At 37.6% G+C, this 13,045-nt stretch overlaps 1 protein-coding gene across 1 annotated transcript; it reads left to right on the top strand.

Moving 5' to 3' along the window:
• The first annotated feature begins 1,505 nt into the window (after positions 1 to 1,505).
• LOC118070081 (uncharacterized) lies at positions 1,506 to 6,290 on the top strand. The gene is made up of 3 exons (XM_035088502.1): positions 1,506 to 2,863; positions 3,293 to 5,790; positions 6,268 to 6,290. Exons 1-3 carry the CDS (start codon positions 1,506 to 1,508, stop codon positions 6,288 to 6,290), a joined length of 3,879 nt encoding a protein of 1,292 aa, XP_034944393.1.
• Positions 6,291 to 13,045: the final 6,755 nt, after the last annotated feature.

Raw genomic sequence — 13,045 nt, 5'->3', positions numbered from 1 at the left:
TAGAACAATCAATTACAACGAGTGGTGCTATATCTATAAATTTTTTTTTCGTGAGTAGAGGTTCTGCTTCTTTATCATAATATGATGTTTGGAAATCTCTATACATATCATATAATAAGGCAAATTGATTGTGACTTATGTCAAGATTCATGTTGCCATATGGATAGCTGTTCTGACTTGGAGGGGCCCAAGTCAGTTAGTCAGGAATATTCAAAAATTGTTAATGCCGGACTTGTCCACCGGCGCGTCAGTCAACTCACTGGACCAATCATCGGGAAGTATTTCCCTTATGGCCCAGAAGGCAACTCTACGGCCCTAGTGACGCCAACAAGCACGCGGTCGAGCACTTGTGGCGTCAGTTAGCTCCAGGCAAATCACGCGGTCATCTCTGTATAATTGTTCGCAGTCAAATCGCGGTTTTGTGCAGTCAGCTCACCTTTGGTAGTGCCAAAGACGGTCAAGTAGACTCAGACAACTCTCACGAACATACGTGAATCACCGAAATTATTCTCATCAGTGCCAGTAGTCCAGTATAGTCAGTTGTAGTGTCTTTGGGCGCGAAGCTGAACTGGCGTCGACGCCATAGTGCCTCACGGACATTCACATATACATCGCACACCCGAACAACTCTGGTGTATACCGTGAATGTTCACTGTTTCGAGACCTTTTTTTTTGGTGAAAAAATAACCATCAGACAATTCATAAGTGTATGAACAATTAATGTACAGTCAATTCGCCTAAACTCAGTGATTATTACCTTCTATTGTTTAAGTTAAGTGTTATTGTTGAATAAAATCTATAAAACCCAAGCAATTCGGTGTTAATAAACTATTTTTTGGAACCTTCTAGCATCCAACCTTTGTTCTTATTCTGCTCTTAATTATTACAGTCCACTAGTTTTTTTGTTTGCTCATTCGGCCGACTCGAAGTCAGAACATTTGGTCCTTCGAGCCGGATACGAACGGCTTGGATGCATATCGAACAATTCTAGAAGGTTCGAGGGCTTCATAATTTTTGTGAATATTTTGTGAAATGCTCTGTATAAAGTGCTTGGAATTTAGGTAGACTCAAATAACTTTCAGTGTCAGTGTGTAAACAACCTTACAGACAAAAGGTGTTTACGCATTCCAGTGCCCAGTGACACTCATCTGTATTATTGTGAGACAGTGGTGCTCATCTCACAACTTAAACAATTTCTTGAGACGCTTGGCGCGCAGTTTGGTTGTGTGAGAGTCAAGAGAACCTTGACACAGGCAACTCACTTGTATATAAACATAGTTATTATTTAGTGTAGTGTCCTTAGTGTAAGTTTAGTCACCTAAAATTATTATTAAGAGCTCGTAGACTCAGTTAAGTAATTTGTGTGATTCTTTTGGTGTTGAGACTTTATTGAAAGCCCACTAGTTGTATCAAGGTGACAACAGACAACTCTAACAACATTTTTGTGTGAATTTTCGTAGTAATAAGTGTAGTTAGTGATATTAGACAACTCACTCAACTGAACTATGGCAGACAAACGGTTAATTTCGCCTGCAAAATCGGACTACGTCGATGTAGCCGAAGACAATGAGTCAGTTGAAGGTATTAGTGAGATATTAGAGCAAGTGTGTGTAAGCCAAGCACCATCACCAGTTCCAGTCGACTCTCAGGCAGAAGGTACCAGTGGAACAACACTTAAGGTACCCGAAAAAGCAACAACATCACGTGACAGGTCAAAGTCACCACCTGCACTGGCAAACACCACATTATTTAAATTGACGTCTCAAATGTCCAGGTATGAGCAGCTTCAATTTATGCAGCAAGACGTGGCTGATCTTGTGCGACAGCCTGCTCTCGTCACAATGTCCATAATCGAGGCAAAGCTATCACAACTCAACGACCTCTGGACATACTTCGTGGTGGAGCATGAGGCATTAGGAGTAGGGTGTCGGTTGACACTATTCAAACACCAGTATATGACCGACAGAGTGTATGAAAGTGCTTTACGGCTTCATTACCATATAGAGTCAACTCTCCATCGTGTAAAATCAGAGCTACACGAGAAAGACATCCAGAAGGCCATTGATGATTACAAAGCCTCTACACAGCAGACAACTCCAATCATCTACAGACAGGCAACTCTCCCAGAGATCCCTCTCCCAACATTCGTAGGCGACTCATCAACGTGGACGCAGTTTCGGGACATGTTTACGTCCCTCGTCCACGATCGGAAAGATCTCAGACCAGTAGCCAAACTACACTACCTGAAGGCCAACGTATCAGGTCCCCCACTTCAACTGATCCGTCATGCTGTAATGAATGATGATGGGTATGAGCGGGCATGGAATCAGCTCAAGGCCAGGTACGATGACCCAGAACAACTCATCTTTGCCCACATCAAGGACCTGTTCAGTGTGACCACACCATCATCAAAGTCAGCTGAACAACTCGACAACCTGGTGGAAGTAGTACGGCAAAACTTGGATGCCTTGAAGGCTCTCAATGTACCTACAGACGCTGCAAATTATTTTCTGGTGTACCTGGTGGCCAGTAAATTGGAGCAACCGCTACGTGAGTCATGGGAACTCGAGCGAAGTAGGTCTCGCTCACCGACAACTCTAGACAGTCTACTCAACTTCATCTCTACCAGGGCACGTGCGATGGAGTCAGCTCAAGATGCAGCCCGTCGAGCAAAACGGTGGCCTACTCCAGTGATCACCAGAAGGTCCAGATCACAACAACAGTCTACTCAACAGCAGACAACTCGAACCTCCAGGCATGCGGCGCAAAAACGACAAGCAGACTACCCGTGTGATCAATGCAGCAGCCTAGATCACTACGTGCCTGACTGCAAAGCGTTCGCAGGACTTTCACAGCAAGAAAGGTACAAGCTGGTCCTCGCAGCACGACTGTGCTTCAATTGCTTCGGCCACCACTCCATCCAGGTGTGCCAGTCAGAGAAACGATGCAGCACGTGCAACTTAAAGCACCACTCAATGATACATACGCCCAGGACAGAGTCCTTGAGAAAAAGAGGGTATGGCCCTGGCCAAGAACCGCAGCCGACTCATAGCAGCCACCACCCATCAACCTCCCAGTGAGATGACGATGTGCCATTTCCACAGCCGACTCCAGATCACACCCATTCATCTAAGCAGACTTCTCACCAGGTAACTCATCATCATAGTCAACTCTCTGCAGTCAACTCTAATTATGTTTTAGTCAATTCTCCAAGTGGTGGTGTGATCACTCAACATGCAGACAACTCAACGATTAATGGTTATGAATCATGTCAATCTATATGTGCTGACAGGAGTAAAGAATGCTTCTCTGATGACTCGACGGAAAGGATGACCTTAGCACATGAGGTTTCGGCCTCAGGAGGGTTGAGGGTCCTGGAAGAAGAGTCAGAAGGTCTCGTTCGATCTCCTACAGCTGAAGAAAAGAGTCAAACTCACACTAGTCAAATCTCAGACGACTCACATGATTCAACAATCACCAAGAACGATACAGACAACTCAGAGATCCATGGAAGACTCTTTTCAGCACTCAGGGCAGCAGAAGATCCATGCACTAACGAGTCTCCAGTTCAATCAGACAGCTCAGCAGTCTTACTCGCCACAGCCAATGCAGTATTACTTTCAGACTACTCTCAGCTTCCAGTAAGACTCCTGATAGACTCAGGGTCTGAGCTGACGTTCATCTCATCAAGTGTGGTAAAGACTTGTCATCTCCAACGTCGTCCATCAGTAATATTAGTGCTGGGAATTGGTAACGAACCAGCTGTACAAACTAGAGGAGTGACAACAGTGACACTTAGATCAACTCACACACAGGAGCAAGTTACAATTAATGCTCATATCCTCAAATGTGTCACTGGTACTTTACCAACCAGACAACTCAAGGAACTCAACTGGTCAGCTCTCAACTCTCTGCAACTTGCTGATCCAGACTACTCAACTCCAAGACCCATTGACATCTTAATAGGAGCAGATTGTTATGGTCTGATTGTGAAAGCGGGCATCAAACAATGTCCTCAGTCATCGCTAATAGCCCAAGATTCAATTTTTGGATGGATGCTTATTGGAAGTCCACACCCGACAAGATGCTCAAGTCAGAGAACTCATCACGCAGCAAGCGTCAACTCATACCAGCAAGTATCTGATCTCTTGACAAAATTCTGGGTTCAAGAAGAAGTTCCAGAGACCTTAGCCAGCCAACTCAGCCCAGATGATCAAACTTGTGAAGATCATTATGTTGCGACTCATTCAAGAGATCAAGATGGGAGATATATTGTGAGAATACCACTCAAAGCATCACCATCTCTTCTAGGCAACTCATCAGCGAGAGCTCATCAGTGTTTACTACACATGATCAGACGACTCACAAAGAATGACTCATATGCACAACTCTATCACAACTTTATGCAAGAATATGAGTCACTGAACCACATGAGACGAGCCAAGGCAAGTCCAGTCAACTCTCCAGTGTATTATTTGCCTCATCATGGTGTCTTAAGAGAAGACAGTGTTACTACAAAGCTTCGGGTAGTATTTAATGGCTCTAGTCCATCTTCGAGTGGTCTATCAGTGAACGATATTCAACATACTGGTGCCAAAGTCCAGAAAGACATTGCAGACGTACTCATTTTGATCAGACAGCATAAATTTGTGTTTACATCAGACATTACAAAGATGTACAGGCAAATCAAAGTCCATCAAGATGATTGGGATCTCCAGAGAATCCTGTGGGTGGACGAGCACTCCAAGATAATCCCATATCAACTCACAACAGTCACGTATGGTACCAGGTCAGCCCCATTTCTGGCTGTTCGCACAATGATCCAGCTAGTAAAGGATGAAGGTCATAAGTTCCCTCTAGCTGTTGATCCACTACTAAAAGGAAGATATGTGGACGATATTTTTGGAGGTGCTGGCACCGTGAGTCAACTGATAGACATCTCAACCCAAGTCAGACAACTCTGCATGGCAGGTGGCTTCCCGTTAGCGAAATGGCACAGCAACTCACTTCAATTCCTTCACTCACTTACAGACAATTCATCAGAAGAGCAGATCCACTCATTTGAGAGCAGCAAAACGAAATTACTTGGGCTCTCGTGGATTCCAGCGAACGACTCATTTAAGTTCAACTCAAAACCTCCTCGTGAGAAGTCCAAGCTCACAAAAAGAATAATTTTATCAGAAACAGCACAACTCTACCATCCACTTGGATTTCTAGCACCCTTCATTGTCAGAGCAAAGATGTTGCTACAAGAAATCTGGCTAGATAAACTGTCATGGGATGACCAAGCCCCAGATCACATCATCACCAAGTGGAACAGCTTCAGATCAGAACTCTCACATGTTTCAGACCTCTCAATTCCACGATGGTTACGGATTACTCAGAAATCGACCGTGGAACTTCATGGTTTTTCAGACGCCTCACAAGCAGCTATGGCAGCTGTTGTTTACATACGGGCTACTCATCCAGATCATGGAACTTGTTCAACTATAGTCTGCTCAAAGTCTAAAGTTGCTCCATTGAAGAAGATGTCTATTCCCGGACTCGAACTCACCGCAGCATTGCTGCTTGCCAGACTAATCACTTATGTAAGGAACAACTTAGACATTCAGCCAACTCAACTCGTATGTTGGACAGACTCCTCAGTGACTTTGACCTGGATTCAGTCTCACTCATCCCGTTGGAAGGAGTTTGTAAGAAACAGAGTGTCAGCAATTCAAGATCTCACTCCAATCAGCGTTTGGAGGTTTGTACCTGGCAAACAAAATCCAGCTGATTGTGCTTCTCGAGGTATCAGCATATCCCAGCTTCGGAAGCACCCCCTGTGGTGGACCTATACTCGCTATATTCACCTATACATCGCTCCCCCGAACAACTCTGGTGTATACTGTGAATGTTGCTATTCACTGTTTTTTTGAGACTATGTTATTTGGTGAAAAAATAACCATTAGACAACTCATACGTGTACAAACAATTATGGTACAGTCAACTCAATTATATGTAGTGATTATTAAGTTCTATTGAGTATGTTAAGTGTTATTGTTGAATAAAATCTATAAAACCCAAGCAATTCGGTGTTAATAAACTATTTTTTGGAACCTTCTAGCATCCAACCTTTGTTCTTATTCTGCTCTTAATTATTACAGTCCACTAGTTTTCAGTTTGCTCATTCGGCCGACTCGAAGTCAGAACAATAGCATTGTGAATTAAGGAAAAGTTTCACATCCCTTAAATCACAATAATCGAAATGACTTGCATCTTTTGTAGCATCATTTTTGCGTGCAGTTTGAGATCCTAATATAACATAGCGGGCTATTTCCAATTGAGTTGATGTTTTTACGACCCATACGTGTTTGGTTGTATTCGGCAGCTTTGGATATTCATATAATTTCCATGATCTGGAACTCACTGGAATCGGTGGGTCTTTTGCAATGTAACTTAACAATTCTACTTTTTTTATGCCTGCAACAGTGACATAAGGAATTATCCATTCAATTTTTATAAGCGTAATCGTCTCTTCAGGTTCCGCTGTAGCTTGTACAATTGCATTAAGATCGGTATTTGAACGAGTAAGTATTAATTCATGTTTGGCATTGACAATTATGCGATGATAATCTTCAGCAAATCCCAATAGCATATGTAACGGTATCGAAACATCAAAGTATCCATTATCATTAAATAATCTTTCATTATCAGTTACCCAACCTGCATTATCTAAATAATTTATTTGACCCGGATGAAGATATAGATATCCCTTCATGAGACTTGTGAGACCAACATTTTTATTTCGATCAATCTCAACACCATTCAATTCATATCGTATTTCTTCAAATAAATAGCATACGGCCATATTAATGAATCTTGATGTTGCTGCTACAGCATTTCCGTTAGATTTTGTAAATTTCCCCATAATATGAAGGGAACTTTTGCTTGGCAACAGACATAAATCTTGATGTTGAACTGAGATATGTATCTCATCATTATTATTATATGTTGTAGATGCCTATGGTTGATGAGCATGCACCTCAATGTGTGCAATAGACTCATCAAATATGACACCTTTGCTTATTGCTAATTTTTCTTCTTCCATGGTAAAAGACATGCAAGACAACACACTTTCACTTTAATTTTGTTGCACTTTTGTGTATTTTTAGTCCCAGACGTTGTAGGAATAATCGATTTTGATAAGTTAATCGTTTGAATTTTCTTCGATGACTGATGGGATTCAGGCATGATATGTTAGTTTTGTAGCTTCCCCCTACTATTGGTTTATAAACAATCCCCATTACGTGACTGATTTCAAATGTGAACGTATTGTTACAGTTTCACCACGTAAATTAACCAATTGACCGTCTTGATCAACAATGCGCAGTTGTAAATTATGTATTGTCTGTATGGTGATTGGAAGATAAATGACGTTTGATGGAACTTCAATGATCTTATATCCTGGTGGAACTGATGGGAAAAATTCGTGAATCGTATGTACCAACTGATTATTCATGTATGCTCCTGTAGTAATATTACATTCAATCCTTAATGCATTAATTTTCAAGATAGATACTGGTAAATCTGATGTGTGAGTCAATTTTGGAAAACTAACTCGTGGACTAAAGCCCAACAAACTACCAATAGAATCATGCGGTTTGAAATTTATTGTTGCATTTTCACTGTAAACTTCACTGTGTAGTTCATTATTATTGGGCTTAATAGAAATTGATAATTGAGTATCAGCTTTCTTCAAATAATTTTCAATGTCTTCAATTTCATAGCTTCCTGTGGGTATTTTAATACTTTTATCTTCACCATTGAGTGTATAATAAAATTCATTATTGCCGTTATCAATATTTGGAATGGAATTGAAGGTTAACAATTCACAAGTCCTAGGGTATATTTTTTAGATAATGATAATTCAATTGGCAGAAAATAAAACGCTTCTAGAATGGACGTTTCTCCAGACAATGCTAACGTGAGTGAATCATCCATGACTAATGCTTATTGGAAAGTGCATATTACTTTTATACTTTTCTACGTAAAAATTTTAAACACAAGTGTCCGCAATTATCTGCACTGTAATCTTGATGTTTTTCATGATTGTACAGTATTTTATCAACATTAAGATATTTCATAAGCTCATGTGGTGGCTGCAAATTGCCAAAACTGTCATAATATATAACTTTATCACCACGTTTTTTATATGCCACCCAATGTGTTCCAGGTCCAGTTTTATCATCGAGATTAATAATTGCTGATTCATTTTTCCACGGTGAAGATTTTGGAAGATCATTTCGCATAAAAACACCACGAAAAAAGGGCATTTTCATGATTTTTGCATATTTTTGAAGTGCAATATCAGTCAGTGCACGATGGGGTAAATTTAAAAGTTTTTTTTTTACCGGTTTCAAATACAATCCTAATCCTCTCTTGTGCGGTTTTAGACGTAGACCTTTACCCAAAGCTATTGCTTCCATTTTCTCGTTATGTCGTTTAGCTTCTTCTAATTGACGTTTGGCGTCTCTAGCATCATTAATTGCTTTTGCAATGCCAGCAGCGCCACCTGCTACAGCACCAACTGCACTTGAACCTGCAAATAGAGGTATAAGAAGTAAAATACCTCCCACTTTTGGCGGCATTGGTATAATACGTGGAACTTTGATTTTTTTCTTTCCACCAGCATCGCGAACAGTCTTTCGTGCAGCAGCTAATGCAGATTTAATAGGATCTGAACTGGAATTTGACATAAGCTTTGCTGAATTAACAACTTTTCACAAATGTTCAACTCCCTTGTCCTTTTTGTTTTTTTCTTTTAAACCCATTCCCAATTTTGATTTAACTTTCATGACCTTGGAAATTCCTAAAGCAGCAATTCGCTTAGCAATATCTGCGTCTCTCGCAAAAACACGTTTTATAGATTTTTCAGCAAGTATTCTACCAGCTGCGTTTCTAGCTTCGATGTTATCTCGATTTTGCGAATATGCAATATCGTGTTCTTTACAAGCAGCGTCCAATGGATTGATTCCTGGATCTCCACGTGCTAATCTCTCCTTCAATTTAGTTCCTGGACCACAATAATGATATCCTGGTATATGAAGTTCAAATCGCAATTAGTTTATAAGTGTGTTAACAATACCAGCACCTTGTTTTTTGATACGTCTTTGCACTATCATTGTTCAAGAACAATGATTTGGAAATATTTATTTGTATTCAAAATCATTGAACCAACCTAAATATCAGTAAAAAAAAAAATTAATTGAACCAATTGAAGGTATTAAATTTTATGCTTTTAATGAGCATGAGGAAGTGGTAAAACCGGATAAAGCAAAACCGAACTTAATCATGATTTTCGATGATGTAGCATGCGAAAAACAAGATAATATGTAAATCTATTTTTGTATGGGACGACATAGAGATATTGACTGCTTCTATCTTTGTCAAACTTATTCACGAATTCCTAAACATTTGGTGCGTGACAATACAAACTTTCTTGTACTTTTCGGGCAAGATGACATGAATCTAAAACACATTTACGATGATCATGTAAATACTGACATGACTTATTCTCATTTTCAAGATATATGTTCAATGTGCTGGAATAATGATAAATATGGCTTCCTGGTAATTGATGAAGACAGTGATCTTAATAAAGGGCGATATAGAAGAGGATTTGATTGCTTCATAAGTATAAATTCACCGTGAATACATTAAATTGTACATTATGTATGTGATTGTCAAAGTGTCAACATGAAAACTACGAAGCTGCAACAAGAAAAAAAATATGGCATCAAATAGCGAAAGTTAGTGATGGAATACGCCAAAAGCATAAGTTGATTAAACTTGGAAGAGATATGACTCAACAAACCATGAGTGAAATATTTAAACCTATGGTGACTCCTCTTAAACAATTAGCTGATAAAACACTTATTAAAGAGGAACCTCATGAAATAAAAATAAAAAGAGAAGAAATTAAAGAGGAGCCTAAAGAAGAAGTTGAAAGCAAACAAGAAAGCCTTACACCTGATTATGAAATAACTGATGACGATTCTTATACAACAGCAACAATTACCCATCAAAGTACTCCTATTAAAGACATACCTGTAGTAAGGTATTTGAAGATGTTCGATTCTAAGCTCTTGTCCAAAGAATTAGATACTAAGTATGGCATACGAAAGTTAAAAGGTAATCGACTGATGATGGGTGATTCTGAAGTCAGGTTCGACAATAATTTTATTTATATTGGTGATAAAAAATACAATACTACTTCTGGTCTATTGAAATTATTATTTATGAATTCACCTGATCAGTCAAAAATAACAAAAGAAGATGAAAACACTTATGGCAGAATTATCAGTATGACAAACGCCTATCGAAAGCATTATCTTCCTGACAGAAGTATCAGAGTAGATAAGAATCTAAAAAAATTCACCGACATAATCAGTAAATATATACCAAAAAGTGGAGGAAGTTTACAACAATATATCATTAAACATAAACAAAACCATCCTACCGATTATATCTATTGGGATGATCCCAATGAACTTGTAGATCGACTTCGTTTACTTATTGCATCTCAAACTGCTGGAAATTTCAGTCATACTAACGAAATTTAATCAATTTTAGAGGAATTACGTGAAGCTGAAAACATTTACTAATCTGATGTATTCTACACAGCTACTCATTCTTTGAAAAACTTTTGAAGTGAGAGGTTTAAAAATGAGTGTTGACGTTTTCGGACGATAGTTAGCAAAAGATATTGTAAAAGGTGCTATTCGTGGACCTCCTGGTGAAGGATTCCAATTAACTGCGGATCAACAGTTTGACATGGATAATAAGAGATTGTGTAATCTCGCTGAACCAGTAGATTTGAATGATGCAACATCATTAGGAGTAATTGAAAAAAAGATTACAATTTTAAAAAATTTTATTGAAATAGAATTACGTCTGTTACGCGAAACTGTAGCAAATTTGAGAAAAATCATTGAAGAAAATAGAGAAAGAATCAAAATCATTGATGTTCAAGTAGAGCAGCATATTGAATTATCACAAGAACATCGTAAACTTCTGAAAGAAGGATTGAATGAAACAATTGAACAATTGGAAGATAATATACGAAAACAAAATCGAAAAATGGTAAAGATGTCGCTTATGCAATAAAATCTATTCTATCACAAAAAAAAGTGCCAAAATTTTTGCATGTTGATAGAAAAAAGGAATTTCACAACAGAGATTTTGAAGCACTTATGAAACAATATAATATCAAAATGTATTCCACATTTAGTAATCTTAAGGCATCTATATGTGAACGATTTAATCGCACTTTAAAAAGTAAAATGTGGGAACAATTTACGTTGCGAGGTAATTACAAGTGGATAGACATCACACCAAAATTGATGACATCATATAACAATAGCAAACATAGAACCATCAAAATGGAACCGATTGATGTTACTTCAACCAATGAGAAGCAATTGCGTCATACTATCTACAATAATAAGCTTGACATTCAACAAAAAATGAAAAAGACGAAATTTAAGGTTGGGGACAAAGTACGCATAAGTAAATATAAGCATGTCTTGGAGAAGGGATACACCCCTAATTGGACAACTGAAATCTTTAATGTAAGTCAAGTATTGAATACTGATCCAGTAACTTACAAGCTTGTCGATTATCAAGATCAACCGATTGAAGGAGGTTTTTATCAAGAAGAATTGACTAAGGTTTAATACCCTGATATTTATTTGGTAAAAAAAGTTCTGAAAAAACGTGGTAATCAAGCTTTTGTCAAGTGGTTAGGATTCGATAAAACACACAATAGCTGGATGAACATAAAAGATTTATAGTGTCTCTAACTGATGAGTTAGAAACAATGACTGCCAAAATGTCTTTAGCTGAAAAGCTAGAAACAATGGCTGACAAAATGTATAGTGATGCTCAAAAATTACCACGTTATACAAAAGATAAAGCTGCTAATATTAAATGGATATCTTTAACTCATAAAGAACAACAACAAATTAAAAGAGAAAAAAAAATAATTAAACGTCTTGATCAAATTAATAAACGAATGTTAAAAGAAATTAAAAAAAATAAGACCAATAAGAATGAAGATGATTTTGTCATATTATTTGTAGAAGATGAGTTCAATACAAACTGATGTAAATAATTTATAATATTTTTTACTTTTATTGAATAAATTTTTTTTTTCTTACAAATAACATAAACCTCATATTTAAAATAATTTATTTACACTATTAATATAAATTATAACCCCAAGGAAGTGTATCAGTTGTTTGTGCTAGAAGAACTCTTTTATTGTCTTCCGAACTTAATGCTAATTTTTGTCTGCTAATTGTATGTACTTCATGTTTCTTGCTGGCTATATGATATTCCGTTGTACATAATTTTTTATGATAAAGTAAGCATTTTTTGTCATTATCAAATGTTATAGATTTGATTGTTGCAGTTTTAACACCCTTTGCTTCACTAAATTTGTCTTTTTTATTTTAAACTTTGAATGTGTACATTTTTGCTTCTTGACCAATGAATTCCGTCATTATTTCACCTTTATTTTCATCTTTCATAAGACCAACAATTTTTTTATCAACTAATAGAATATTAAAACGGTTATTTAGTGGATAGTCTGAGGTGTCAAATTTATGTATATTATCTTTGATGCATTCATAAACATCAGCATTGAGAAATTGATGAATTAAACTATCTGTATCTGTGTATGATAATTTTACCCGATTGTCTGTAAATTGCCTTCTAATTAAATTGTAATGGAAGTCATAAATAAACATTTTTGAAAGATCTAAAACTACAAATCCTACGTATATCGGCTTATTGAAATATATATTTTTTCGCTCCATTTCTATTATTACCATGTCATTGTCAAAAATTATACTATTGTGGAATTTTGGAGAGGCAATGAGATTTTTTGCACCATACCGACCTTCCCACTGTGTAACTAACTTTACATCTTTATACTTCCGAACGTTTTCCATTGTTTTTCCGTAAACTGCATTATTCATTAACTTATAGAAATTTTTTTCAA

The sequence above is a fragment of the Chelonus insularis genome, unplaced genomic scaffold (assembly GCF_013357705.1).
Source record: "Chelonus insularis isolate UGA/USDA-ARS -01 unplaced genomic scaffold, ASM1335770v1 contig_50_pilon, whole genome shotgun sequence".
Lineage (NCBI taxonomy): Eukaryota > Metazoa > Arthropoda > Insecta > Hymenoptera > Braconidae > Chelonus > Chelonus insularis.
The sequence above is the reverse complement of the archived record's forward strand: the minus strand, read 5'-3'. Positions and strand labels throughout refer to the sequence as shown.